This window comes from Urtica dioica, chromosome 7, assembly GCF_054948205.1.
Source record: "Urtica dioica subsp. dioica isolate 48M chromosome 7, U.dioica_male_clone48M_v1_H2, whole genome shotgun sequence".
Classification (NCBI taxonomy): domain Eukaryota; kingdom Viridiplantae; phylum Streptophyta; class Magnoliopsida; order Rosales; family Urticaceae; genus Urtica; species Urtica dioica.
Window position 1 is genome coordinate 48,853,060 of NC_142762.1, and position 24,810 is coordinate 48,877,869.

The 24,810-nt window shown below is 36.9% G+C and overlaps 3 protein-coding genes across 7 annotated transcripts; 2 read left to right on the forward strand and 1 right to left on the reverse strand.

Annotated features, from left to right (window-relative positions):
* The first annotated feature begins 4,548 nt into the window (after positions 1–4,548).
* Positions 4,549–8,757, forward strand: LOC149392582 (protein NLP5-like). The gene is made up of 5 exons (XM_089619545.1): positions 4,549–5,123; positions 5,746–6,603; positions 6,673–6,723; positions 6,811–7,498; positions 7,577–8,757. The coding sequence occupies exons 2-5, from the start codon at positions 5,830–5,832 to the stop codon at positions 8,224–8,226; spliced, it is 2,163 nt and encodes a 720-aa protein (XP_089475671.1). The 5' UTR covers positions 4,549–5,123; positions 5,746–5,829; the 3' UTR covers positions 8,227–8,757.
* A 986-nt stretch (positions 8,758–9,743) lies between these two features.
* LOC149392583 (26S proteasome non-ATPase regulatory subunit 12 homolog A-like) lies at positions 9,744–13,831 on the forward strand. The gene is made up of 11 exons (XM_089620552.1): positions 9,744–10,001; positions 10,089–10,283; positions 11,276–11,383; positions 11,469–11,573; positions 11,665–11,721; positions 11,832–12,028; positions 12,644–12,743; positions 12,821–12,933; positions 13,021–13,174; positions 13,263–13,340; positions 13,423–13,831. The coding sequence occupies exons 1-11, from the start codon at positions 9,999–10,001 to the stop codon at positions 13,639–13,641; spliced, it is 1,329 nt and encodes a 442-aa protein (XP_089476678.1). The 5' UTR covers positions 9,744–9,998; the 3' UTR covers positions 13,642–13,831.
* A 543-nt stretch (positions 13,832–14,374) lies between these two features.
* Positions 14,375–23,538, reverse strand: LOC149392584 (Patched family protein). 5 transcript variants are annotated; one of them, XM_089620550.1, is made up of 38 exons: positions 23,402–23,538; positions 22,907–22,983; positions 22,699–22,798; positions 22,505–22,612; positions 22,244–22,360; positions 21,819–21,969; positions 21,454–21,701; positions 21,157–21,333; positions 20,969–21,042; positions 20,749–20,866; positions 20,539–20,622; positions 20,287–20,379; positions 20,062–20,163; positions 19,810–19,878; positions 19,627–19,722; positions 19,408–19,515; positions 19,133–19,246; positions 18,895–18,978; positions 18,666–18,794; positions 18,147–18,345; positions 17,847–17,987; positions 17,732–17,775; positions 17,416–17,499; positions 17,252–17,320; positions 17,085–17,161; positions 16,815–16,884; positions 16,460–16,609; positions 16,270–16,335; positions 16,040–16,184; positions 15,896–15,960; positions 15,731–15,796; positions 15,510–15,603; positions 15,398–15,434; positions 15,260–15,317; positions 15,069–15,179; positions 14,867–15,001; positions 14,669–14,737; positions 14,375–14,589 (listed from the first exon to the last, which is right to left on the reverse strand). In XM_089620550.1, the coding sequence occupies exons 1-38, from the start codon at positions 23,444–23,446 to the stop codon at positions 14,500–14,502; spliced, it is 3,864 nt and encodes a 1,287-aa protein (XP_089476676.1). In that variant the 5' UTR covers positions 23,447–23,538; the 3' UTR covers positions 14,375–14,499. The 5 variants fall into 5 exon arrangements, with proteins under 5 accessions (XP_089476676.1, XP_089476675.1, XP_089476674.1 ...); XM_089620549.1 differs by having other exon boundaries at positions 21,819–21,972; XM_089620548.1 differs by having other exon boundaries at positions 19,408–19,722.
* Between the last annotated feature and the right edge of the window lie 1,272 nt (positions 23,539–24,810).

Sequence of the window (24,810 nt, forward strand, 5' to 3'; positions counted from 1 at the left end):
TTGAAGTTTTCATATGATCTTTTCCTGCGCGCATATATAAATGACCGAAATACTTTATGCATATGTATATACGATTTTTATTGTGATACGATTCTTTGTTTTATTTTTACTTTATATATATATATATGTTTATATATAAAAAAATACATAAAAATACATATATTTATGTATATTTATTAGAAATGTTGATATATATATAATATACATTTAAAAAAAATAACATATTTGTAATTATATTTTGTTATAATATATTAATCGATATAACTGTTGATAAGCAATATATCATTGATATTATCGATAATCGATCTATATATTTTTATAAGATATCAATCGATATATCAGTAAAATATTCGATACCGATATCAATATTTTAAACTTAAGTGTTAGGCTTGCATATGAAACCCACTCACTGTCTTCTTTATATATATTATATATATATATATATATATATATATATATTTATATAATAAGATAAAATAAATATCACAGGGGTGATAAGAATCGGACAAACCAGATAAGCTTTTTAAGTTTTGAAATCGGCCACTTAAACTGTCATCATATTGCCTTTCAAAACCACCACCTGATACACAATACAAACTGTTAACCAAAGCAAATTCATCTAATAGTAATTTGATATTTTTTTTTTTCATCCTTGATATTTGTTTGTTAGACAGTGTGAATCACTATTTTATCCATTTGTTTTTAGTATAAATTATTTCTCAGAGTGGGTCATTTTAGGATTGTTATATATATAGAAAAATCTCAAATTTTACTAAATAATTTAGTCTTTTACAACCTCACAAATCACACATAGCGGAACAACCATCAACCAATGAACATCGACCTGAACATTCAAAGCATATTTAGTCTCTTACGATAAATTCTGATGACTTCCGATTCCGATGACTTTTGAATATTACCGGAAGTCATAGTAATCAATCTGAATTAATTGAAATTAATTTGAATTAAGAGCAACAGTGACTCGTTTTGCAGTTGTTGTCAATAAAGGTTCATTGTTTTATTAATTTCCCTTTATTATGATTAATTCTGATAATTTCATATAAATTCCGATGAAATTAACTCAATATTTTATTCAATGGTAGAGTTTAAAATTAAAAAAATTAATTTTACACGTGTTTTTCGGAGATCATCGGAATTCGTCGTAGTTCTTCCAAATTCGTCAACATTGAGAGAGAGAGAGAGAGAGAGAGAGAGAGAGAGAGAGAGAGAGAGAGAGAGAGATAAAATGTGAAAAAACAAGTAATAATTTAAATTTAAATGATATGAGAGTATTTTTGTTCCTTTTTTGGTCAATTTTTTTTAATATTTTATAAATGTGAGTTTGTTTTTGATATTTTCTTACTTATGAAGTCTACATTATAAAATTTCTCTACTCTTTGTGTTTGGAGTTACTCGATGCTATAATTGTATCATTGTCTTTTTGTAATTCATGTTATATACTTGTATAAATTTTTAACCTAGTTAACACAAAAACAAGGGCATCCAAGATAAGTAAACATAGCAACGTGCATGGCTTATTATTGTTAATTGTGTTTTATAACTAATATTGTGTTTTTGCATCAAAGTTCTTCAACTCTTGACGATGAAAATGAGAAATTGAATTATGAAATAGGAAAGTGGAAGAAGAAAAAAATATTGACAATGAAATCTTGAAAGATATTAAGTTGTGCTAATAACGATATCGGTTGGATTACTGGGTAGATAATAATTAAGAAATTGAATATGTATCATTCGTCACAAAAGAAAAAAAAAACAGAAAATTTTGGCAAAACCAAATCTATCAGATTCTTTTGGTGATCTCAAGGACAAGTTGAAGGCGATATGTACTTTGTCCTTCCTATTAATAATATTAAATTTATAAATATCAGATTTAATTTAATTTTGGTGGGATTCCAAGTCTGAAGTTGGGCTCGAACTTGACAACAAGGCCTCAGCCAATCCCAAAGCGTGGTCACCACTCTGCCAAATTGCAATACGTAACGTATAAGAAGCAAAGAGCGGTCAATTTCAGGAAAAAAGTTTTCGAGTCCCCAACTTGTTTTGTCAACTTTTGTTTTGATTTTTATTATTTCATCTCTCTCAGGTGGTGGGGTTTTGGCGACATAAGACCAACTCTCTATTTTAAGAATCTTTTAAAATAATTTTAGTTTTATAACGTAAACACATTATAATGTTTAGTTATATAATTAGTTTTTGGATCAGGAAAATAAACACAGGCTAGCAGTGGTCAGAGAAGAAAAGCATATTTGGAAAAGTGAATAAGAAACCCACTTGGAAAATTGACACAAATATTATAATTAATAGGCAATTTGTTGTTGTCGTGGGGTGGGTATATTATATATTACACACATCTTTGATGAATCAAATATATCTTTGCACAAAGTTTCCAGCTTTATACAATTATTCTACTCCAAATGGTAGTACTATAATATTCTGTGTTGCAATTAATTTATATTGTTTTCTTTTAGAGGGATTACTTTGTTGCTTACCTATTAAGAAGACTCGAGTGGTTTGCTTCCATGTAATCTATGTTTAATTTGTCCGTGTAAAAGCCCACAACAACTTCAATATACTAAGAGAAAGATCGGAATCAAACAAGAGAGGACACGTGTCAGCTCCTCCGATGGTCGCTTGCATGGGTGGAGATTCGAGTAGATTCCCACAACACTGCGTGTTATTATTAATGCGAGCTTATGTAAATATTTGATATTGAAAATGCCCACAAATTTAGTATTTTTATTCACCTGACTCATTGACCCTCGTACAGCCCGGTTAGATTAGATCTAACCAGTCTTATGAGTGTGATGTTTTCTTTTTTTTATACATTTATTTGGCTTCTTTTATAATCTTAACGCGTTTAGTACAACTTTGTTTGTTGTTGTAAGAATGACAATTAACAATATACAGTTTTGATTATGTTTTGACCTAATCTTTGGAATGAGTTTCAGTATATACGATTATTTAAGCTTATAGTAATAAAATTAAAGATTAATTACATAAATTCTGTCTGAACTCTTGCACTCATAACAATTCGCTTCCATAATTTTTAAAACGAACAAATGTACTTTAGTAGTTAAGATTTGTTGCAAAACTCGTCTTTGTGTCCAATTTTATTATGACCATCTAATTCTTGATCACATTTTAGTCATGTGACCACTTAATTTTGTGATATTACCAAAATACTCTAATTAACATAAAATAAAACATTAATAAATAATTAAAAAAACATAAAATAAAAGGAACCTTTATCGTTAATGTTTTCTTTTTATAAAACATTCATCGTTTTTGTAAGTTTTGCATGAACTTCAATTAGAACGTTCTCCTTTAATCCATTTATTGTTATATATGAAGTTCAAATTCTACTAGTACGAGATCGTGTATTCACTAATAATAAGCTGCACATTTTATTTGTATACTCAAATCTTTCAAATTTGAAGTTTCCGATTCTAAGATTTTAGGTTTTTATTTTTTTATTTTAGGTTAAGAAAAATGATTGCCATATTTTTTTTTAATTTTATATGAAAGAGAGAGAAATGAAAGTCATCGTCATACAATGAATCTAACAATCTTCTTTATTCCCAACCATGGAAAAAAAATCCACGACTTAAATATTAACAATTGAACATTAAAGAATTTGTCCATTTATTTAAAGAATTACGTTAATAAAATGAGAGAGAAAGAGATCAGACGGGGAGATTTCTATCAAAATTAAGAGCCTTTATGGATGCATTTTATTAAAACTATTGACGAGAATATTATTACTTTATGCCATTAACTCTTGCTTGCCTTTACTATTATTATTATTATTATTATTATTATTAACTAACTCTTGCTTGTCAAACATGATATTTGTGTGTCAAGATCTGACAACTCTTTGATTTCATAGAATGGCGGTGGTGACTCCAATACAAGCAAAGATCTGACGCACCCAAGTAAGCAAAATTGCTCTATTGTTATAGAATGTTAATATTCTTAAAACGACGATGACATGTCTTTTTTTTCAATTTAATATTCTGATTATGACAACGACGCCACTTTCTAGATTTCACCTTAATTTTAGTTTTAAATTAATAAAACAATAAAATATATTACTAGTTTGGGTAGAAAGAATCAATTTTTGTGGCTACTTTCATTGAAATATTTTTATTTATAAGATACTAGAATAAATGATGTATATGACATTTTTTTTTTTACTATACGTAGTTCTGTAAGATGAAAAAAAAAACTACAGGCTTATGTAGTAGGCTGAAACTCCCGTTGATAAATTTGTTTAATGATTTTATTTCCAAAAATCAATATTCTTTTTTCAATACGTCAATCAAAACAAACTAAAATCTCTAATTTTGATGGAACACAATATCATCAATCATATGAAAAACCAAAATAAAATAGGGGACACAAAATACAAAAAAAAAGGACATTGGTTCTCATGGATGTAAATAATTATAGCGAATAATTGTCATTATGTAGTTTTCCGGCGGGAATAATAACAATGTGTGTGTACATATAATATTCCCTTATATTAATAGAGAGAGAGAGAGAGAGGCGTGTTAGAGTTGGAGAGTGAGAATGAGATTGAGATTATCCGAAGTAGTCTCTTCTCATGGATTCATTCGCGTTTCCGCTCCTTTATTTAGCTTTTGCTTGCATCATCACCACCCAATTTAATATTTATTATAAAAGTAATAGAAAGAAAGAATCAGCTTCCTGATTCTCTCCCTCGTTCGTTCGTGTGTGTGTGTGGGGTTGACTTTACACCCACAGCAACCACAACACACATCAGATTCTCTTTCTCTCTCTCTTTCTAAGCCAAGGCTCTCCTTTCTTTATATATGCGAACTTGTACTTTCTTCGTTTTTACTATTCACTTCGATTTGAAGCCCAAGTCGTTGGACTAAAACCCCTCGACTTCTAAGTCCTAATAATAACCCTTTTCCTTGTTGCTTTGTTTCTCAGAGTCAGACACACTTTGCTTTGCTTGGGTATTTCAGGGATTACATATAATTACTATTACGTTTCTTGTTTTTATTTTTATTTTATCAGAAACAAACAGAAATATACCCACTTGTGCTGTGTTTGGTATCTCCAAGAATCTTCATTTGGTGAGTTGTTTTTCTTTCTATTTGATTTCATTATATTTATGGTTGATATTGTTTTGGTATCTTGGGCCATAAACTAGATAAGCTATTGTGATGGTGTTGTTGTTGTTGTACGTCATACACTTCTCATTTTGTGTAATTCTTCCGGCGAAACTCAATGCATTTTCTCAAGTCTGATTATAATATTGATTTGAGTGTTGTGTTGTGTTTTAGGAGAGAGAGAGAGAGAGACTTTCTTGGAAGAATCTGTAGGAGGAAGAATTGCGATGTTATTTTATCATCACTTAGGAAATGGTGAAAAGAAAATAAATAAATAAATAAAAAAAAAGAATTAAAAGCTTTCCCCTTTGGTTTTGCAACTTTTGGTGGATACGACATGTTCATCCTCATGTTCCTCAATCAGATTCTATTCTATTCTATTCCTTTTCAGTGCTTGCAGATTTGATTTGTTTTTGATTTCCTGAAAGTTTCTTTCTTTCTTTTTTTCCTTCTTCTGAGACTGAGGAAATCATTCAAAGGGACAAAAAAGAGGAAGAAGAAAAAGAAAAGAAAAAAAAAACTCCTGGCGTTTTGATTGCTTGTTTTCAATTATGTAATACAAAAAGATTCTCTCTTTGTTTGACAGCTTTGGATAGACTTGCTACTAGGGTTTTGTGATTTGGGGTGAAGAAAGAAGAGCAATAATTGAAGTAAAAAGAAGAAGAAGAAGATGGAAGCCGGGGTGTTATCACCGGAGACTATGTTTGGGGTTCCGTCAGATTCGGTTATGGATATGGAGTTCATGGACGAGCTCTTCTTAGAAGGCTGTTGGTTGGACACCAGAGAAGGCTCAGACTTCCTCAACCAGACTGCCTCTTTTCTGGCGGCCAATCCGATTCCGAACCTGTCTTGTTCGAACTCGGAGCCGTGGCCTAATAGTACTAATAATGATAATAATAATGTGGACATCACCAACACCGCCCAAATGACAGCGGCGACGGAGGCAGTGGTGGTGGGAGGGCAGAGCGTGGTGGAGAAGCTGTGCCGAGCTCTGAATTACATAAAGGAAGTGATTCGAGACAAGTCGGTGCTGGTCCAGATTTGGGTGCCCGTTGAGGGAGGACAAGGCAAGCGCGTTCTTGTCACCCGAGATCTGCCTTTCGCCCTCGACGACGGCTGCCACAGCCTGGCCAAGTACCGCGACATTTCCGTCAAGTACCAGTTCTCCATCGACGACGACGAGAAGATGTCGTCCTTGAAGGGCCTGCCGGGGAGGGTGTTCTCGGGGCGGGTCCCGGAGTGGACGCCGGACGTGCGGTTCTTCAGGAACGACGAGTACCCGCGGCTGCGGCACGCCCGCCTCCACGACGTGCGCGCCACCCTCGCCCTCCCCGTCTTCGAACGAGGACGCAACCGGGCTTGCCTCGGCGTCGTCGAGATCGTCATGACCACTCAGAAGATCAAGTACCGCCCCGAGCTCGAAAGCATCTGCAAGGCTCTCGAGGTACTATATCCTCCGTTCCTTGCTTGCCTCCGAAAATGCCTGTCACTTGACTCTCTCTGTGTTTTGCAGGCTGTGGATCTCAAGAGCTGCGAGGTTTTGGGGGGCGCTAAGAATGCCAGGGTATGTATGTATGTATGTAGTATGTGAGTATGAGATGGTGAGGAGATCAATAGTGTTGATTGATTTTGTGGGAGTGAATGGGTGCAGGTGAGCAGCAACAAGTTATTTTACCACGAGGCGGCGTTGGCGGAGATCAAAGAGGTGCTGCAGTGCGCGTGCGAGACCCACGGGCTGCCGCTGGCCCAGACGTGGGTCCCGTGCGCGTCCCAGCAGGGCATGGGCATGGGCATGCGGCACTCCCACGAGAGCTTCTCGGAGTGCGTGTCGACGGTGGACAGCGCGTGCTACGTCGGGGACGGGCGCGTGCGGGGCTTCCACGAGGCCTGCTCGGAGCACCACCTGCTGAGGGGGCAAGGGGTGGTGGGGTCCGCCTTCACCACCAACGAGCCGTGCTTCTGCCCGGACCTGCGCGCCTTCCCCAAGGCCCAGTACCCGCTGTCCCACCACGCCGCCCTCTTCGACATGCGTGCCGCCGTCGCCATCCGCCTGCGCACCGTCTCCACCGCCGCTGACTTCGTCCTCGAGTTCTTCCTGCCCCTCCACTGCCCCGACCACAAGCGCATGCTCAGCTCCCTCTCCCTCATCATCCAGCACCGCTGCCGCACCCTCCGCGTCGTCACCGACACCGAGCTCAAGCAAGAAGAAGAAGAGCACCACCCCGATCCCCCGCCCCCCGCCGTCCGCCGCCGCACCAAGGTCGAGAAAAACATCACCTTGGACGTCCTCCGCCAGTACTTTGCCGGCAGCCTCAAAGACGCCGCCAAGAGCATCGGAGGTACTACTCTCTCTCTTTCTCTCTCTCCTTCCTTTATAGTACAACACATGTGGAACTGAGAATGATGGCGATTGGCAGTGTGCTCAACCACATTGAAAAGAATTTGTCGACAACACGGGATAAAGCGGTGGCCGTCTCGCAAAATCAAGAAGGTGGGCCACTCCCTGCAGAAGCTCCAGCTGGTGATAGACTCCGTCCAAGGCGCTTCCGGAGCCTTCCAGATCGACTCCTTCTACTCCAACTTCCCGGAGCTGGCCCCCTCCGCCGCGGAGGCCGAGGCCGCGTCCACGTCGTCGTCCGGGAGCCTTCAGAGCTCGAGCTCCAGCCAGTGCTGCACCAGCAGCGGCGCCCTCAAGAGGGTGCGTAGCGAAGTGGTCCTCAACGACGACGGCGCCGCGCACAAGGAGAAGGCGATGCCGCGGTCCCACAGCCACAAGTCCCTGCTGGACCGCCGGGTGAAGCTTCAGCAGCGCGTGAAGGTGAGCTTCGGGGACGACAAGACGAGGTTCCGGATGGACACCACGTGGGGGCTGTCGCAGCTGCAAGGGGAGATCGCGAGGCGGTTCGGGGTCGATGACATGGCGGCTTTCACCATCAAGTACTTGGACGACGACTCCGAGTGGGTGCTCTTGACCTGCGACGCCGACTTGGACGAGTGCTTCGAGGTCTCTCACTCCGCCACCATCAAGCTCTCCCTCCACCCTATCTCCAGACCCGCACCTTCCTGACGCCCATCTCCAATCATCCCCAACTTTTTTTTGGCAGCTTTCTCGTCTGTCTATTGTGTAGTTACTAGTGCCTTTTCAAACTGTGCTACAGAACAACAAACAATGTTCAACTGCCCCCAAGATGTTGAACATTGTGATCCTAGTCAAATTTGTTGTTCCTCGCTAGGCTCAAACGGGCATGTTCATATTTATGTACGCCTACAATTATTACTATCATTTTTTTAAAATATTGTTAACATGATTATATGACAGAGTTTTAGTTTAAGGTCGGTAGAGGAGCGTAGCAGATGCAGTTGATTTCATCGCGAGTCTCCTTGAATCGTTTCAAAATATGATTGCTAATTCTTTCACAACGTATTGATTGGAATATTCCGCAAGAATATTTTAAATTTGATAGTTTTGATCGGAAAATCATATGATTGGTTTTTCAATTATTTCATCAGCCTTTGTAAATTTATTTCATCAGCCTTTGTAATTTAGTGCTTAGGAGTTAGTCTCCTCAAATCGTTTTAATGTACGTGTCATTTCTCTATCAAATTGTCTCTTATGTCATTCTTAATTATTTTGTCGTTTACACATGTATTTTTAAAAATAGTCGTTACATCATTCTTGAAAATTCACTTCTGAATGTTAGAAAATGAAAATGGGAGCAAAAGGTCGGCAACGGCGAGTAGGAGTTCATGAGATTCCGCTCAACTTTGTTCCAAGCTCATTGGCATTCTATTTTTCATTCGACAATTGCTTTATCTGTTTTCTTACTTTCAATACATAGCCGTATATTTTTAGTAAAGAGTCGAGTATTTATATAAACAGGTGCATATTTTGGTAAATATACAACATGACCGCATATTACTAAAATACGCGACATTTTCTTTGAAATATGTCAAATATACGAAAGGGTCTTTCAGAAGAATTGCAATTAAACCTTAAGATCGCCAAAAGATATCAATGTAATTACAATGTTCACTTTTGATATCCAAGATTGTTCGAGTCATGATACAACTTCTAAAAAGCGACTAAAATATGAGAGAGAGAGAGAGAGAGAGAGAGAGAGAGAGAGAGAGAGAGAGATAGATAGACTAAATTTTTTAAATATGCTGGATAAAAAAATCAATATAACATAAACCCAAATTTTAACGACTCGTAATTTTTAAATTTTTAACAATTTCAATATTCAAATCAAATTTAGTTTGTTATTAGTCATATTTTGTAAAATTTATCTCTTAAAAGTTTTAACAAATTTATTGCAACGTATCATATATACAAAACTTATTTGTCGTTCGACGGGATCTAAACACGATTGCCCTAAACTTTTTTAGGGGTAAGCATCTATGCCTATTCTAAGTTCATTTTAAGTTTATTTTCAAATCAATGCATTTTAAGTATAAATCACATAGGGCCAAATAATGCAATTTAAAAAAAAAAAAAAAAAAAAAAAAACGACACTGCTTCTCAAGGCAAACAAAACGACCTGGCTTGTGTGTCGTACTCGTACATGCGATTATACCTTTCTTGACGAAGGAGGCAAAATTATATATCACGCGAAAAAAGAAAAAAGAAAAAAGAAAAATACAGACACTCGAAGATCCATTTCTGCCCTAAATCACTCAAAATCGAAAACCTTTCCGACGTCGGGTCTCTCAAATCCGCCATCTCCAACTCCTTCGACTTTCTCGTCAACTCCGCCGTGTCACCGTGTATTCTCCGTCGCGAATCGCCGACCTCTGCTCTTTAATAAGGCTGAGTGACAACTCAGTTTATTCGATCCAACAATGGTAAGACACTTTCCACAATTATTTTTCAATTAGAGTTTGTTCTGCTAGGGTTCTTGGGAAATTCGAAAAAAGCGTTTAAATCTTCAGGCCGGCGAGGGAAATCTGGAGGCGCAAGTAGAGCAATTGCTTAATGTGGAGAAGCAGATGAGGCTCGCCGGAGAAGTGGCGGGGACGAAGAAAGCCGTCGCGGATATTCTCAAGCTTTGCTTCGAAGCCAAGGCCTGGAAAACACTCAATGAACAGATCGTTGTCTTGTCGAAACGCCGTGGTCAACTCAAGCAGGTAAATGTTCATTGACGGTGGTAATTTCTTCTTCAGTTATTTAATTATTATTATAACCTTTTTTTATATATATAAAAATTCTTATTGATTTTCATTTCGATCGAGTTTTAAACTTTGTAGCTACTGGGTGGTCGGATGGAATTCGTATATAGTTTGCGTAGCCTGAGAGATTATTGTTTAGGGAATTGTTTCTTATTTAGCTATTTAGGGTTTTTAATCAGGGAAATGAGGGGTTTTGAATTATGAAATTAGGGTTTTAAATTATTCGCTGGATGGTTTTCTGAAATCAAGTACGCTGGATGGTTTTCTGAAATCAAGTAGGTTGAATGGTTAGTGTTTCTAGTAAAAAGCTCAAGAATTCTAATCGCCTACTAGTTGAAAAATCACATTCTAGTCAAGTTAGTATGTTTGCTCTATATTGTGTCCGGTTTTAGTTTGTGCAATTTGGTTTATTTATAAATTCTTAGGAGTTCGTTTGCGTTTTGACGCAAGGTGGCTTTTAGCAAAAAGATATATAATCAAGTACTATGTGTTTATGCATTATAAACTTTAGAAATGTGTTGCGAGCGCTGTTTCTATTCATGGGAAGTTAGCAGATCAATTTGTTTAATTTTTATTTTATTTTATTTAATTGTCATTTCTAAACAGAAGAGAATGGAGATAGATAATTAGCTTGCACATTAGCAAGAATTCAGAAACCAATTAACTCCGTATTTTATTCAGTCAAGCACATTATTAGTAATTGAGTACTTATTGGACTTCTAAGGATGACACATTTTTAAGCTTTATATTTGCCTCTATGCTGTGCTTTAATTTTTTTGTTCTTGAAATCTCAATTTCTCCTCTTTTACTGTCTTTTTCTTTTCTTTACTCTTTGCCCATAATCAAGTTCATTGCCGATATTTTCGAGAATGCCGATATTTTTTGCGAATTCTCTTGTGAAGGGGATTTACATGATCAATTAATCACATTGGGATGTATATTTTGTTCAGGCTGTTACTGAAATGGTCCAGCAAGCCATGCAGTATATTGACGAGACACCAGATTTAGAAACTCGTGTAGAGCTTATCAAAACGCTAAACAATGTATCGGCTGGAAAGGTAAATACTTGCTTCTGGTGATTCAGGTTTCGAGTTCCCTCTCATTTTTCTAATACTTAATTTCATTATTTCTGTGATTGTATAGATATATGTTGAGATCGAGAGAGCCCGATTGATTAAGAAACTTGCGAAGATTAAGGAAGAGCAGGGCCTCATAGGGGAGGCTGCTGATTTGATGCAAGAAATTGCGGTTGGTGCTGATTTTATATTGATGTTAGGGCTAGCCTCTAGTCCCCGTTTATTCCATTCTTCGATCCCTTTTTGATGGTTGAGCTTTACAGGTTGAAACTTTCGGTGCTATGGCGAAAACTGAAAAAATTGCTTTCATTCTTGACCAAGTATGCCCTTATCTCTTGACCAAGTATGGAATTTGCAGTATTGATATATCGGTGCATCTTTTTTTTTTTGCTACTTATACTTTATGATTTTGTAATGAATGAAACTACAGGTTCGTCTTTGTTTAGATCGCCAAGATTTCATCCGTGCACAGATCCTCTCGAGGAAGATTAGCCCAAGGGTTTTTGACGTTGATCCTTCAAAGGAAAAGAAAAAATCTAAAGAAGGTGATTCGTTGGTTGAAGAGGCTCCTGCTGATATTCCATCACTCTTGGAGTTGAAGCGTATCTACTATGAACATATGATAAGGTACACGGGTTTGTTTGAACCTTCATATTTTAGATATTTCATGAGATGGTCAATTATATGTCTCCGGTGCTCGGCCTATACGGATAATAGTTTGTTGCAGTTTTCTCATTCTCTTGTTGGGCTGCTACCTTTGCATTTTTTTAATTAATTGTATGTATTGTCGTTGAAAAATTGGGATGACTAAACCTTGATCATGAATATGTAGGATTTATTTCCGTTGTCTATATATCTGATACACACATTGAGGACTTGATACTTCTACGTTTTCAATTAAAGTTGTAACATGCAATCTCTTTACAATTTTGGTGCTTTTGCAAATATAACTTTTTAATATTTTTATTTAATTCCTTTTTTCATTATTTAATATAACTTTTAACATTGCTGTAGGTAGTTCTAAATTTTAGTTTCTTATTACATAGTGTAATTTTGGTATTGTCACATGCCTGCTTAAACATTAGTTAGATGTTTTGGTGCCGATGCTTTTTCGTGCTTTGCTCAAGAATGACCCTCCTAAATATAGAAACTATCTTTCCTTAGTATCATAGATATTTCAAGCAGAGAACTTTCCAAAGCAATATATCAGCTAATATCGACTGTTTTAAATTAACCTTGCAGGTACTATTCGCACAATAATGATTACCTTGAAATTTGCCGATGCTACAAGGCTATATACGATATTCCAGCTATCAAAGAAAATCCGGCAGTGTGGATACCGGTAACTCCTTGTTCAGTCTCTTTCCATCATGTGAAGATTCTTGTGTAAAATTTTCTCTGACAATCTTCTCGATGTAGATATTGCGGAAAATTTGTTGGTACTTGGTTCTGGCGCCTCATGATCCAATGCAATCGAGTCTTCTTAATTCCACCTTGGAGGACAAGAATCTCTCAGAGCTTCCAAATTTCAAGTATGATTCTACCATTCCACCATATTATTTCTTTTCCACATTGTAGGTGTAATATAGTAAGCAAACTGTTTCGTTGTCCATCTTTAGGTTGCTTTTGAAGCAACTGGTCACCATGGAGGTTATCCAATGGACAGCTCTTTGGAATGCATACAAAGACGAGTTCGACAACGAGAAGAACATCCTTGGAGGCTCGTTGGGCGAGAAAGCGGCTGAAGATCTGAAACAGAGGATCATAGAACACGTGCGTTTTGCTGATCATGATTAAATAATAATATTTATTTCTTCCAGGTATTATGGATTAATTTTCTGTTTTTTTTTTTTGTTTCCAGAATATTCTTGTGGTTTCAAAGTATTACTCGAGGATTACACTGAAGAGACTGTCAGAGCTTCTGTGTCTAAGTATCCAGGTTAGTTGGTTGATAAAACAAGACAAAGAGTGTATGTGGTGATTAGAGTTTAAAAGGGCTTACTTAACTTGTAATTTTGCAGGAAGCGGAGAAGCATATGTCAGAGATGGTGGTGTCAAAGGCATTGATAGCGAAGATTGACCGTCCGATGGGAGTGGTGAGCTTCCAAACGGCAAAGGACAGCAATGAGCTCTTGAATTCATGGTCTGCTAATTTGGAGACACTCCTCGATCTCGTTGAGAAGAGCTGCCACCAGATTCACAAGGAGACCATGGTCCACAAAGCAGCCCTCAGAGCCTAGTCAAACACTTCCAATTTGATCGACGAGGCTTTCATTTTTACAAGTTTTTTCTCACATAAGTTTGTGAACCAGAACGCTTAGTCTTGAAATTGATTGATTTACCTTGAGCATCATTTATCTTCACTCATCAGCTCTGTTTCACTTGAAAGAATTTATTGCTCAAAGTTTCACTTGGATATAACATTAAGAATACTAGTAGCACTATCTCTCCTACACTGAACGCACAACACAAAAACTGAAAAGAAAAACGTCAAAATCCGCCATCATCAGCGCCAGCGTCACCATGCTGCCAAACCGATTCATTTTTTATTTGCCTTTACGTTTCGTTTTATTTTGTATCCACAAAGTTCAAGTGAGTGATCAGTTTCCTCGATTCATTTTGATCCCGAGTATAAACGTTCATTATTTTTATGCCTTTACGTTTTATTTTGTCAAATAGCCTTTCATGTCGTTTATATATATTTCTTGTGTTTTTCCTTCAAAACATTATATGTTGATCCCTTTTCATCTCGTGGCATCCTGCTCGCTATTCACTCAAGAGTTTTTGTAACCCCCAAAGTGAAAATCCACGTGAATTTGAGATGACACAATCTCAAAACACTGTCTTACATTTTCCGATACTTCCTTCTTTGCTTTTATGAAACAATGATAGAATTTAAAAGGAGTGCGAGCGAGCTTTAATAGACAGAAACATGCACTCATTCTCAAAACGGAAAATGAACTGAAGAGTAAGTAAACTAGAACTTGGCAAATAACTTTCTCATTAGTAGAAACGATATATTATATAATTCACATTTTGCGTAGAAATAAACCTAGAAAATCTAACAAGTTACGTATAAATAAATACATGAAAACAGGTTAGGATTGGAGCGAGGAAACAGAATTGCGACCTTCTTGGGGTTCGATCAACACAGACCTTGAAGGAGGACCAATTATGCTCAGCACCACCTGCGTAATTCAAGCACAAAGACAATATTAAAAAGAGAGTAGCGATGGGAGTTGAAAAGAAATAACAGGTTTGGCTTACCGGTAGGAATACAAGTCCATGCAAGAAGCCAAGCAGAACCAAAGCCAAATACATTTGGAAGTAATATACCTGCCAAAAACCGAGAAATTTAATCTCATCAACACACACACACGCGCGCAGAGAGAGAGAGAGAGAGAGAGAGAGAGAGAGAGAGAGAGAAGAGTTAAAAGGAATGAGTAGAGAGAGTGAAACAAATACCACAAAGACTTGGGTTTTTGAGAAGCAAAGAACAATAACACCGACGAGCTTGGTGAGCGTGATCCCGCTGAAGACAGAGGCTCCCATGGTGGAAAGAGCCTCTTTCGTGCGTTCGTTTCTGTCTCCCAAGCTTACCTGTTCCATTCAATTCAATCAGTTCGTTTCTGTCTCATCACATCAAACCAATGACTGAAATACTGACCGAGAAAGCGTGGGTCATGTGGACGCAGAACTCAACACCAATCCCCACTGCCATCACAAGATTCACCACAGAGATCGCATTCAGTTGAATTCCAAGGATTGCCATTACGCCCTGCAACACACACATTCACATTATTATAGGCATGCTTCTTCATAATTCATTTTCCATTCATTATCAGGAAGAAAAGTTACCATGAGATCCACAATAATCATGACCAACACCAATAAAATTATCCCCGAAGTCCACAAACTACAACCAAAATCAGCACAGTTAATATAAAATCAAATAAAAAATTAATACTGTATTCAAAGCGTCAAAATCATACAGACCTGCATGTGATGACCAGACAGACAACGAACACCGCACCTGTTTAACAATTTCAACAATTCAGTCAATATATATATTCGGTATATAGCTATTCTTTTGAGTCTGGAGATATACCTATAGCTATTGAAAGGTTGATCAGTGCCGTCTTCCAAATATCGAGGTATTGCTCAAAGAACATATAAAATACCGAATAAGGAAAAATCTCAATCTGCACCAGGAAAATCCAACATAAATCATTATTTCCCTAGTAGTAATAAATTATGGAAAAGAAAGAAGAAAAAAAAGGCATGAAAGTAATAAGAGAGAAAAAATTTCCAGAAATAATGGTGTATCACCTTTAAAGAATCAGAAACCCTTGCACTAAACTCTCGTGCAGCCCTCAGTGAATTGACGAAGTCAACCTTGACATTAAAAAGAAGTTGTTATAATGCAGTCAACCTCCGGTGGGCGACAGAGACCATTGAAAATAGATCAAAATAAAATGAAAGAAGCTATAATACCTGCTTGTTCAGAGGTGTGTGATATGTACGGAAAGATGAGGCCTGGACTATACCGTTCTCATAACCTAACGATCACGAATTAGTAAGATAAATAAATAAACGCTCTTGGTAAAAGAAAGCAGTAACTGAGTGATAGTGTATTACCTTTGAGTTGGACGGTGGTGGTGTAAGCACCGTGGCCACCTTTGGCACAGGCAGCAGAAGGGAGGGCATCCAGAAACCATGGGAGTTTATCTCTGAACTGTGTTGTCGATGGCCGGTCATTTTGCAGATCTGAGTGACGGAAGCACTGACAAGTTCCATAAGTGTTACGGTCATTTCCATATGAAGCTGTTTTATAGGCATTGCAGGAACAACAGTTTGTGAATACTTACCGTGGTACAGTCTTTGCATACGCCGCCCAAACTACATGTCCCGTCGTTGGAGGAGCAACACGGAGGCTAAAGCATTTAAACCAGAATAAGTGAGATTTCACTAAGAGGACACACAAGAGCGCATAGCGTGAGTGAACAAGTATCGAATCTAAAAAAATCAAATATTTATGTATAAGTAATAGTTGATGACCTGATCGTCAGGAGGGCAATAAGTGGCATTCGTGAACTTCCGACAGCACCCAAACGCTTCCGGGGATATCCACACAAGAAAGTCATCAAGCCATGAAGCGGCAGGCTTAGCTATGTAACTTGTATCCGGAGATAGAGATGCTCTTGAAATCTGCACCAGCAAAACACAAATTACTTGAGCAGAACGTGAATCTCCACAATTGTTCATATATATGCCAATATAACGGAAATTGAAAACATATGCAAATCAGATAGTTACAAATATTGTTACGCAAAGAATTTAGGCCATAAATACCAATCCATAGTTGTATAGAGTTATAATTACTTTATACTAGCAACATCAGAATGGAATGTACCTCATTCAACAGAGAGTCTGAGTTACATTTGCTGATGGAGCACAGCTGATTTGTATGCCTTGATTCTGAGCTGAGAGCAGACTAACTTTCAGCGACAAGAACTATGGAACTTAGAAACTAAGGAAAGAAGTTTCATTTTTTTTTCCCATTATATTCAGTATTTTTTACAATCGTACAAAAAAATACGTTTCAAATAGCTATTCCTTACACCTTATAAGAAGACAAGAGTCTAGTGAGAAAATCAGATACACAGTAGTATTATTGTAATACCTGTAGTTATAGTTCTTAACCACAAAGTACAGGGGAGGTCCGATTCTGAGATGCTCTGTAACGTCGTCGAAATACCCCTGCAAGAAATAGGATACAAAACTGAGCCATTGAGGAATGTGATGTTTGCTGAATATAAGCCAAGGAAATGGACAGCATCAAAGTCAGACCTGGAGATATGAATCTTGAGGAAGAACAATCTTTTGTTCCAAACCAGGCTCAATCCTGGTGCAAAGTGCCTGCAATTCAGAAGTTCATGTTCAGCCTTGGGCAAGACAAATAAAATACATATAAAGAAAGCTAATCAGAAAATAGTAAGCGAAGAAGTACTCACTATGCTAGCCAGTGTAAAGGCTACAAAAGCAGAAATGACAACAATCTTGACTCCCCAAAGACTGAGAATAGGTGCGTGGATCTCCTGAAAAATAAAATGAAGCACAATAAGTATAGAGACAAATGCAGGAGATACGAGACACACCCGGCAGTAAAAAAAAAAAATCCCCCATAAAAGAAAGAAGTAATATAAAAGGAGAATCAAGTTATTGGTCAAAAAGCATGGAATAAGTCGGCTTTGGTAGTTTCAAGATGGCGATGCGAACTGCTAAAAATCTGATTGGTTTTAGGAGAGCTAACAATAGAAAGCGACTCACCTTCATGTATCGTGCCAGCAAACCAGGTTTTCTCTGACCGATGCCTGATTTACATTTCTTGAATTAAACATCAACTGATAAAGGTAAAAGTGAAAGTAGCAATATGATGGTAAACCTTTATCAGAGTTGGCGTGAGATGGGACTTTTATACAGGGGAAGCAATCCACCCTCTTATCCTCAGCTCGCAGAAAGTCAAAGGTTATCAGAGCCACAAATGCAGTAACTTGCAGGAGGAAGTCTAACAGAACAGCCAGTGCTGCAAATACAAAGGAAAATAACATAAACACAGAAGCAATAAATAATAGGGACAACATCGAGAAGTTAATATATATATATATATATATATATATATATATATATATATATATATATATATATTTTAAATGATTGAAGGCTATTGGTTAAAAAGGAAAACCTGCAAACATAGAGAATACACGGCAGGCAGGCATGGGAATGAAAGTCCCAACAGCGAAAGCTAAAACCTCAGCGAGGCTAGCGAGTGTTATTGATGGTCCAACTTCGACAAGTGCACTGCTTATTCTCTCTTCCATCGGCAATTCCACTGCTTGTCTCTTCACAGCATGCACCAGTATACACATGTTATCCACACCGACCTGATACAATACGACCATTCTTCACACTGTTAATTCAGCTCCATGAAACAATGTTCTCACACATCAACCAACTTATAAATGTCATCTTAATTCGCTCTTTCATCTTTTGGAGTTCCCCAGACTTTGAAATGATACTAGGCCCCAGGGTCAGCTCTATATTTCATTAGCAAATACAATGAAAGGAATAAATATTTCATGCTGCTCAGATACTAAATTTACTTCACGCAGAAAGTTGGGAGTACTTAGTTGTGGGCAAAACTTTATCAGATTAGCTCATGCCAATCTATAAAATTATATGTCGTATAAGATAGGAAACTTACAGCAAGAACCAGGAATGGTATAACTTCCATAATGATGAGGGTAGACTTTATTCCAATTGCACTGAAAAATCCAACTGATCCGAGAACAGAAAGCATGACAAGGACAACTCCAGAAAGTCCGAGCAATACCTGCAATAGAACCACTTAAATCAGCCACAACTCACAACCGAGATACCACATCAAGGTTAAGCTATAACCTTGAATAAGCTGTTAATAGTATTAGGCATACCTTAGATGTAATGTAAAAGGAAGATAGACGAGGGGTGTCTCCCAGAGTAAGTGAAATATAAGCAAACATGACTAAATAGCTTATCTGCAACAAAGGATTTAAAACCAATAGATTTACTAAATAGAAAAGATCTCACACCACCAAACAGATTCCAAGATGACTAATCAATTTCATAATTGGTAAAAACAACACAGGTAACTGAAAAAAAAAATAAAAAATAAAATAAAATAAAACTCACCACTATCGTAATGACATCTGTGGTGCTTTCTCGTTTTAATTCTTCTTCAATTGAACTTTCCGATGAAAAGGAAAGTTTCAAGTTATTAGATTGCACAAGCTGTTGCAGCTCATCCTATCGTGACAAAGTAAGAAAAGAGAGGTTATTACACCCACCTATAACCACAATCGTCTAATCATGCCCTTTTAATATAACCACAAATTATTATTTTAACTAGTAAACCTTTGGAATCATAGTAACAGAGAAAACAGCGTGAATCAAGGGAAATAACAAACCTTTGCCATCTGGATAAAGGCCTTTTCCCATGCCACTGCCTTTTGAGATTCATTCCCAAATTTATCAATAGCATTGTTTACAGGGTATGTTACAATAAACGCTGATGCCTGTTTCGAAAAGAATTTATCATTTTTTTGTAACATAACTGAAGAGGAAACAAACTTTAAAATTCTATATACAGTTTGCAGGAAAAAATTAGAAGCAAGTATTAGTATTACCTCAGAATAGTTGTTCCCAGAGAAACCTCCAATTGCAGTGCTAGGATCAAGGGGGGCTTTGAACGCACTCATGCATTTGTCAGCAGAGGAGAAGTGCTTAACATACAAGATAAGACAAATTGTAAATTCAAGAGGTAGCTTTTTACAAGACATACAACAGCATAGTTACTTCGTAAAACATACCTCAAAGCAATACTTTAGGTGTTCAACTCCGCCAAAGTTATCAAAATTTTCTGGATCCATCTTAAAGTACTGTCATCAAAATATAATGTAAGTTATGACATCAAATTGATATTAAAAATAATATATATATATATATATATATAAAGATTCTGGAAGTATGAAATTGTTATTACGGTCGGTTAATGAGGCGAATAGGAAGCATGAAAATCATCCCTGTGAAACAGGAATCCTCTGGATAAGTACGAATTCTACCTGCAAGACGCTCTGGGTGGCACAATCTTGGTCCAGTGGCTTCATGCATATATCATCGAGAGATATTCCCGCTCCAGAAAAGTTTGCTCTGATTCCATCCACCTGTGGCAGACGAAACAATTTATAAATAAATAAATAAAATCCAGTGAGTAGACATTAAATGGAAGGACTCCGTATCAGCACATACAAATTATTTTAAAGAGTTTCTGTTGGATGATCACATACCTTTTTCTGTATTTCAAAAAGTAACTTAATATTATCCTTTGTCACAATACTTGGTGACTTGCCATTGGCATCTGGAATAGTTGCTAATATAAGCTGAGGAGAAAGATAACACAGGATAAGTAAAAAAAAATATATATATATAATAATAAAAAAAAAATAAAAAAAGTTAAAATGATATGAAAGAACACCAAATAATATTATCGGCTATCTAAGTAAATCACATTAATCAAAGTGAGATAGATGTTAAGTGACCTGTTCAATTCTGTAAAAGGGAGCTAAATGGCTGTCAAAGAACTGCTTCTCCTCAGCCGCTCTACTCCCTGCTCCCACCCACAGCTGAGACCATAAACACAATCATATTGAATGTGTGTGTAGGCGTTTAAGCCCTCAGAAACACAATTTAACTTTGATAGCATCTATAAAGTAAACATACTACAGTCTGAGAACATGAAGATAATATACCTTCTCAGGGCGTGTCTCCACTTTGAAGCTGATGAGACCCAAACAGAGTACAAGTACTATTCCCAGAGACGAGCATAATACAATAATAGGATTTTTAGCAACCCAAAGTCCATAGATCCTGGATTAAAAAAATTACTCAAGTAAAAAAGACCATTCCAAGGAACATGCTTGACACAAAAGAATAACTGCCAAAAATAGGATGGATGGCAACGAAACTGACCTGTAAAAATTTGACATGTAACCTTGAACAATTGATAGTTGCACTCCGCTTCTGATTTGAGGAGCACCATCAACCTTGAGATAAAAAAAAAATGATTATCTTAATGCATGTGAACAATTTATATGAAGCGAAGATATATATGGGAAGGCAGACAAAAAAATTGGAAAATGAAAAATCAGCCATGACACCTCAATCGAAGCTTTCTGATCCTTTGGTGGGCGCTCCCCACCTTCCATTGAATTCCGTAACGGTTTTTTTCTAAAAGGCGCATTCTTTTTTCGAGACAGATAAAACAAACGCCACCCAAGAAGAGCAGAAACGAGTACTATATACAAGATAGCCACTACGATGTCAATGCACTTTGCCTGCATTACATGATAACAAACAAAAATCCTGTAAAGAAAAAGAATCTAGAGTACTTACATCATGATACCAGAAAAATGCCACGACAATATCAGAAATATACAAAACAGACTGTTCCTCACATTAAGTGATCCGATTCGCACTGAGCATGAACCTCCTTTCTTTGAAGCAGCAACATCTGAACCAGAACATACTGGAGATGAAGGACAATCTCCACAAGAACAGCCAAGAGAAATGTCACCACATGAATAAGTAGACACGTTCATGGGTTTCATTCCAGATGACTCTGGAGCACTTGACCGGAATGTTATTGCATATGGAGAACCTGGCACACCCATCGGTGCCTTCCTGCCGATAAAAGCAAGCCATTCTAGAAGTATCACAGGTAAAAGCATCCAAAAAAGATTTATAAATAATGCTTATAAAGGTTCAGCAAAAAAATTCCCAAAGAAGAAGCATAGCAGGTGACTCCGGAGGATTAAATTACCTCTAATGTTTTTAGCGCCTGCCCCGAGGAACACTAGTGCTCGAGAATTCAGGGTACCAAACTTTACATCCTTGCAGGATTGGTACATTCCTTCACCAAAAGCATCAGATAAATAATAGTCAATCCCATCCACAGTCAAATTGTTGCTGGCCTGCTAAAATAATCATTTCAATCAATTTAATTCACATCTCATATTAACAAGTTTTCAATATGATTGGTTTTTTACAAGGCCGCTTATAGGTTAACTGTGTTCAGATTGCCCTGAATTCGCTTCATCTTCAAAAACTAATTTAAATCCTAAACTCGGTTTCGTCGTCAGTCAAAGAAGCATCTCCAAACAAAGTAAATAATGAAATCATAAAACAATAATTATCGCAGTTTGACTTGCATAAGAATAAAAAAAATAGATTGGTTTAAAGGCTGACCTTTGCTATAGACGAAACGTTGATAAATAAACTTTGATGCGGAGAGCAGGTAAGCTCGCAAAACAAATTCAAAAAATTTCTCAAGCACGCTGGGCAACCAACTAGAAAGGGAATAGCCTGCAAAGTACAAATTAATGGAATTTAATATAGGTAAATAAACGACTTACTCATAATAAGAAGTTAAGAACAACATGCCAGGGTGAGAAAACAGAGGTTAATAAGTTCTGTAAGTTGGTAGAAATAATATAATAATAATCTTACTTGCTGGACTTGGGTCCTTAAAGTATCAAACTGATCTTCTGTGCAACAAACGTTACCAGTAATTGTTGGACATAAGCTTTGGATCTTGGACGAAAGCATATCATCTGGCTGGAAAACAGGGAACGAGATAAATGCAAGATTCACATGAATTTAGTACTAAGACTTGTCCGTTTCATGAACGGCTGGCAAAGTACCTTGACAGATGGGGAATTACGAGGACAGTTTAACACTTTGCCATCGGTACGTTTTCCACAGATGGAATACATTGAACAATACTCTTCCGAGTGCCTTACCCTAAACGACAACGTGTCAAGGAATTGAAACCATAACAATATATTCATTAATGTCAAACGCACAAGGAGATCTTCTTTTGAGCAAGCAATTCACGCTGAGTTCTCTTACCCTGTGTCGGAGTCTGGTGTCAAAAGCAATCTCGTTTCGAGCCTCTCTCCATTTACCGAGCACACAAAAAGAAATACCTGCTCTCATTCGTACATAAAATTCCAATAAATCAACGAGATGCATAGTACGAAATGAAGCGAGGGAAGTGAAATATTAAAAAAAAAACAACAATATTATCTTTATTGCAGTCCTTGAACATTCAAAATGTTAAAGCTGGAAATTAATATAATAAATGAAACGACAGACGCGATTTTCAAGTTGATCAACTTATCTTTACTCTTTTCCATAATGATTTTTTTGTTATCGCTTTTTCTGTTCTTTGAGACTAACCAAAGAAACGCTTTTTGAAACAAGCGGAACAATTAAACAAAATAGAGACAATATAAACGATAGTCATTTAGAATTCTTATTCGAAAGAAGAAAACAACAGAATTCTTATTAGAAAGAAGAAGAAAAAATTAGTGGACGAAGAGAAGTGAATGTCGAAGCTCATGCCTGTAACAAAGAAATGGAGAAAAGAAACCCTAGACGAATCGTCATTGTCGTCTGCGACGAATCTCCAGAGAGACGGGAGACAGAGAGAGAGCGAGAAGAAGATGAAGAAGAGTGAGTGAAAGACGTTGCTAAAAAAAAGAATCAATCGAAGATTACGGGCTCTCCGTATTTATACTAATTTGCCACCATTCGTTGACGTAACAGAATGAATCCCTCTCTTGTTTTCGAATTACGTATTTGCCCTTTCTTTCGGTCGCTGAGCGGCTGATTGTGTCAGGATGCGAGGATATTTTTGAAACTAAGCGTGTGAGTTTTATTCTATTACTACGATTCATGATCATGATTGCTCGCTCAGGTAACATTTGGTAAATAACTAAAGGATTTTGCTCTGCGCCTGCTAATCCTCGACGCGCTTATATTAATGTAATTATTAGTATTATTATTTTTGTCTTTGGCTTATAAGAACCGTGAGATTCATTTTAATATGGGTTACTTAAATGTCGATTCATAACAAATAATACGATTTATTTTAATATGGGTTACTTAAATATCGATTCATAACAAATTTGGATAAAACTGAAAATGAGTTGTCGCGTTCCCTGAAATATTCTTAAATAAAAGAACACAATCTTAATGGAATTTGAGGCCCTAGTGTATATTTCCAACTCCAAGCCAGCTATCTAGTATTGTATTTCTATTGTATATTTGTAATGGTAGATATGTACATGTATCAGACACATTTTGCACCAAAAATATATCATCTGTTTTTATGGATTATGATCAAAATCAATAATGTTATTAATTATAAAACAAAAACTCATTTATTTCTTGAAATACGAAAGACTGTCATAATAGTGCAACATTAAATATGGGAAAATCATGTCACATTAGTCAATTTGAGAATGAGCGAGAGTTGACATAAATTTCAACGACCAACAACACACTCAGAAAAAACAAGAAAAGCACTTATTAAATCCCAACAACAGCACTGAGATAACAAGTATAACCTTCAAAGATGTGAGTGAAAGCAGTCGAGTGAAAATTTTATTAAATAAACTGTTTTGGTTTGGCATATGTGTGTGTGGATCCCAAAACCTTACGCAACATACACAAGACGTGTCACTTTTAGTTCAAATGCCATTGCCACGTTTCCATTAAAGGGTACATGTTCTCATTCATGAACTATTTATTGTTGGTGAAGTACACAAAGCATTATTATTTAATCGCATAATAAATGGAGTTGTGAAAATACATATACGTTTTCCTGATATTCTCAACCCACTCAAACTTTTTCTCTTCTTAATTTTCAAAATAACAAAATATGTGTATATATATATTATATGTAAGTCACAAGATTATCTTACATAGATCATGCTAGTAAGCTATAGTACCTATTCCAAACGGTTATG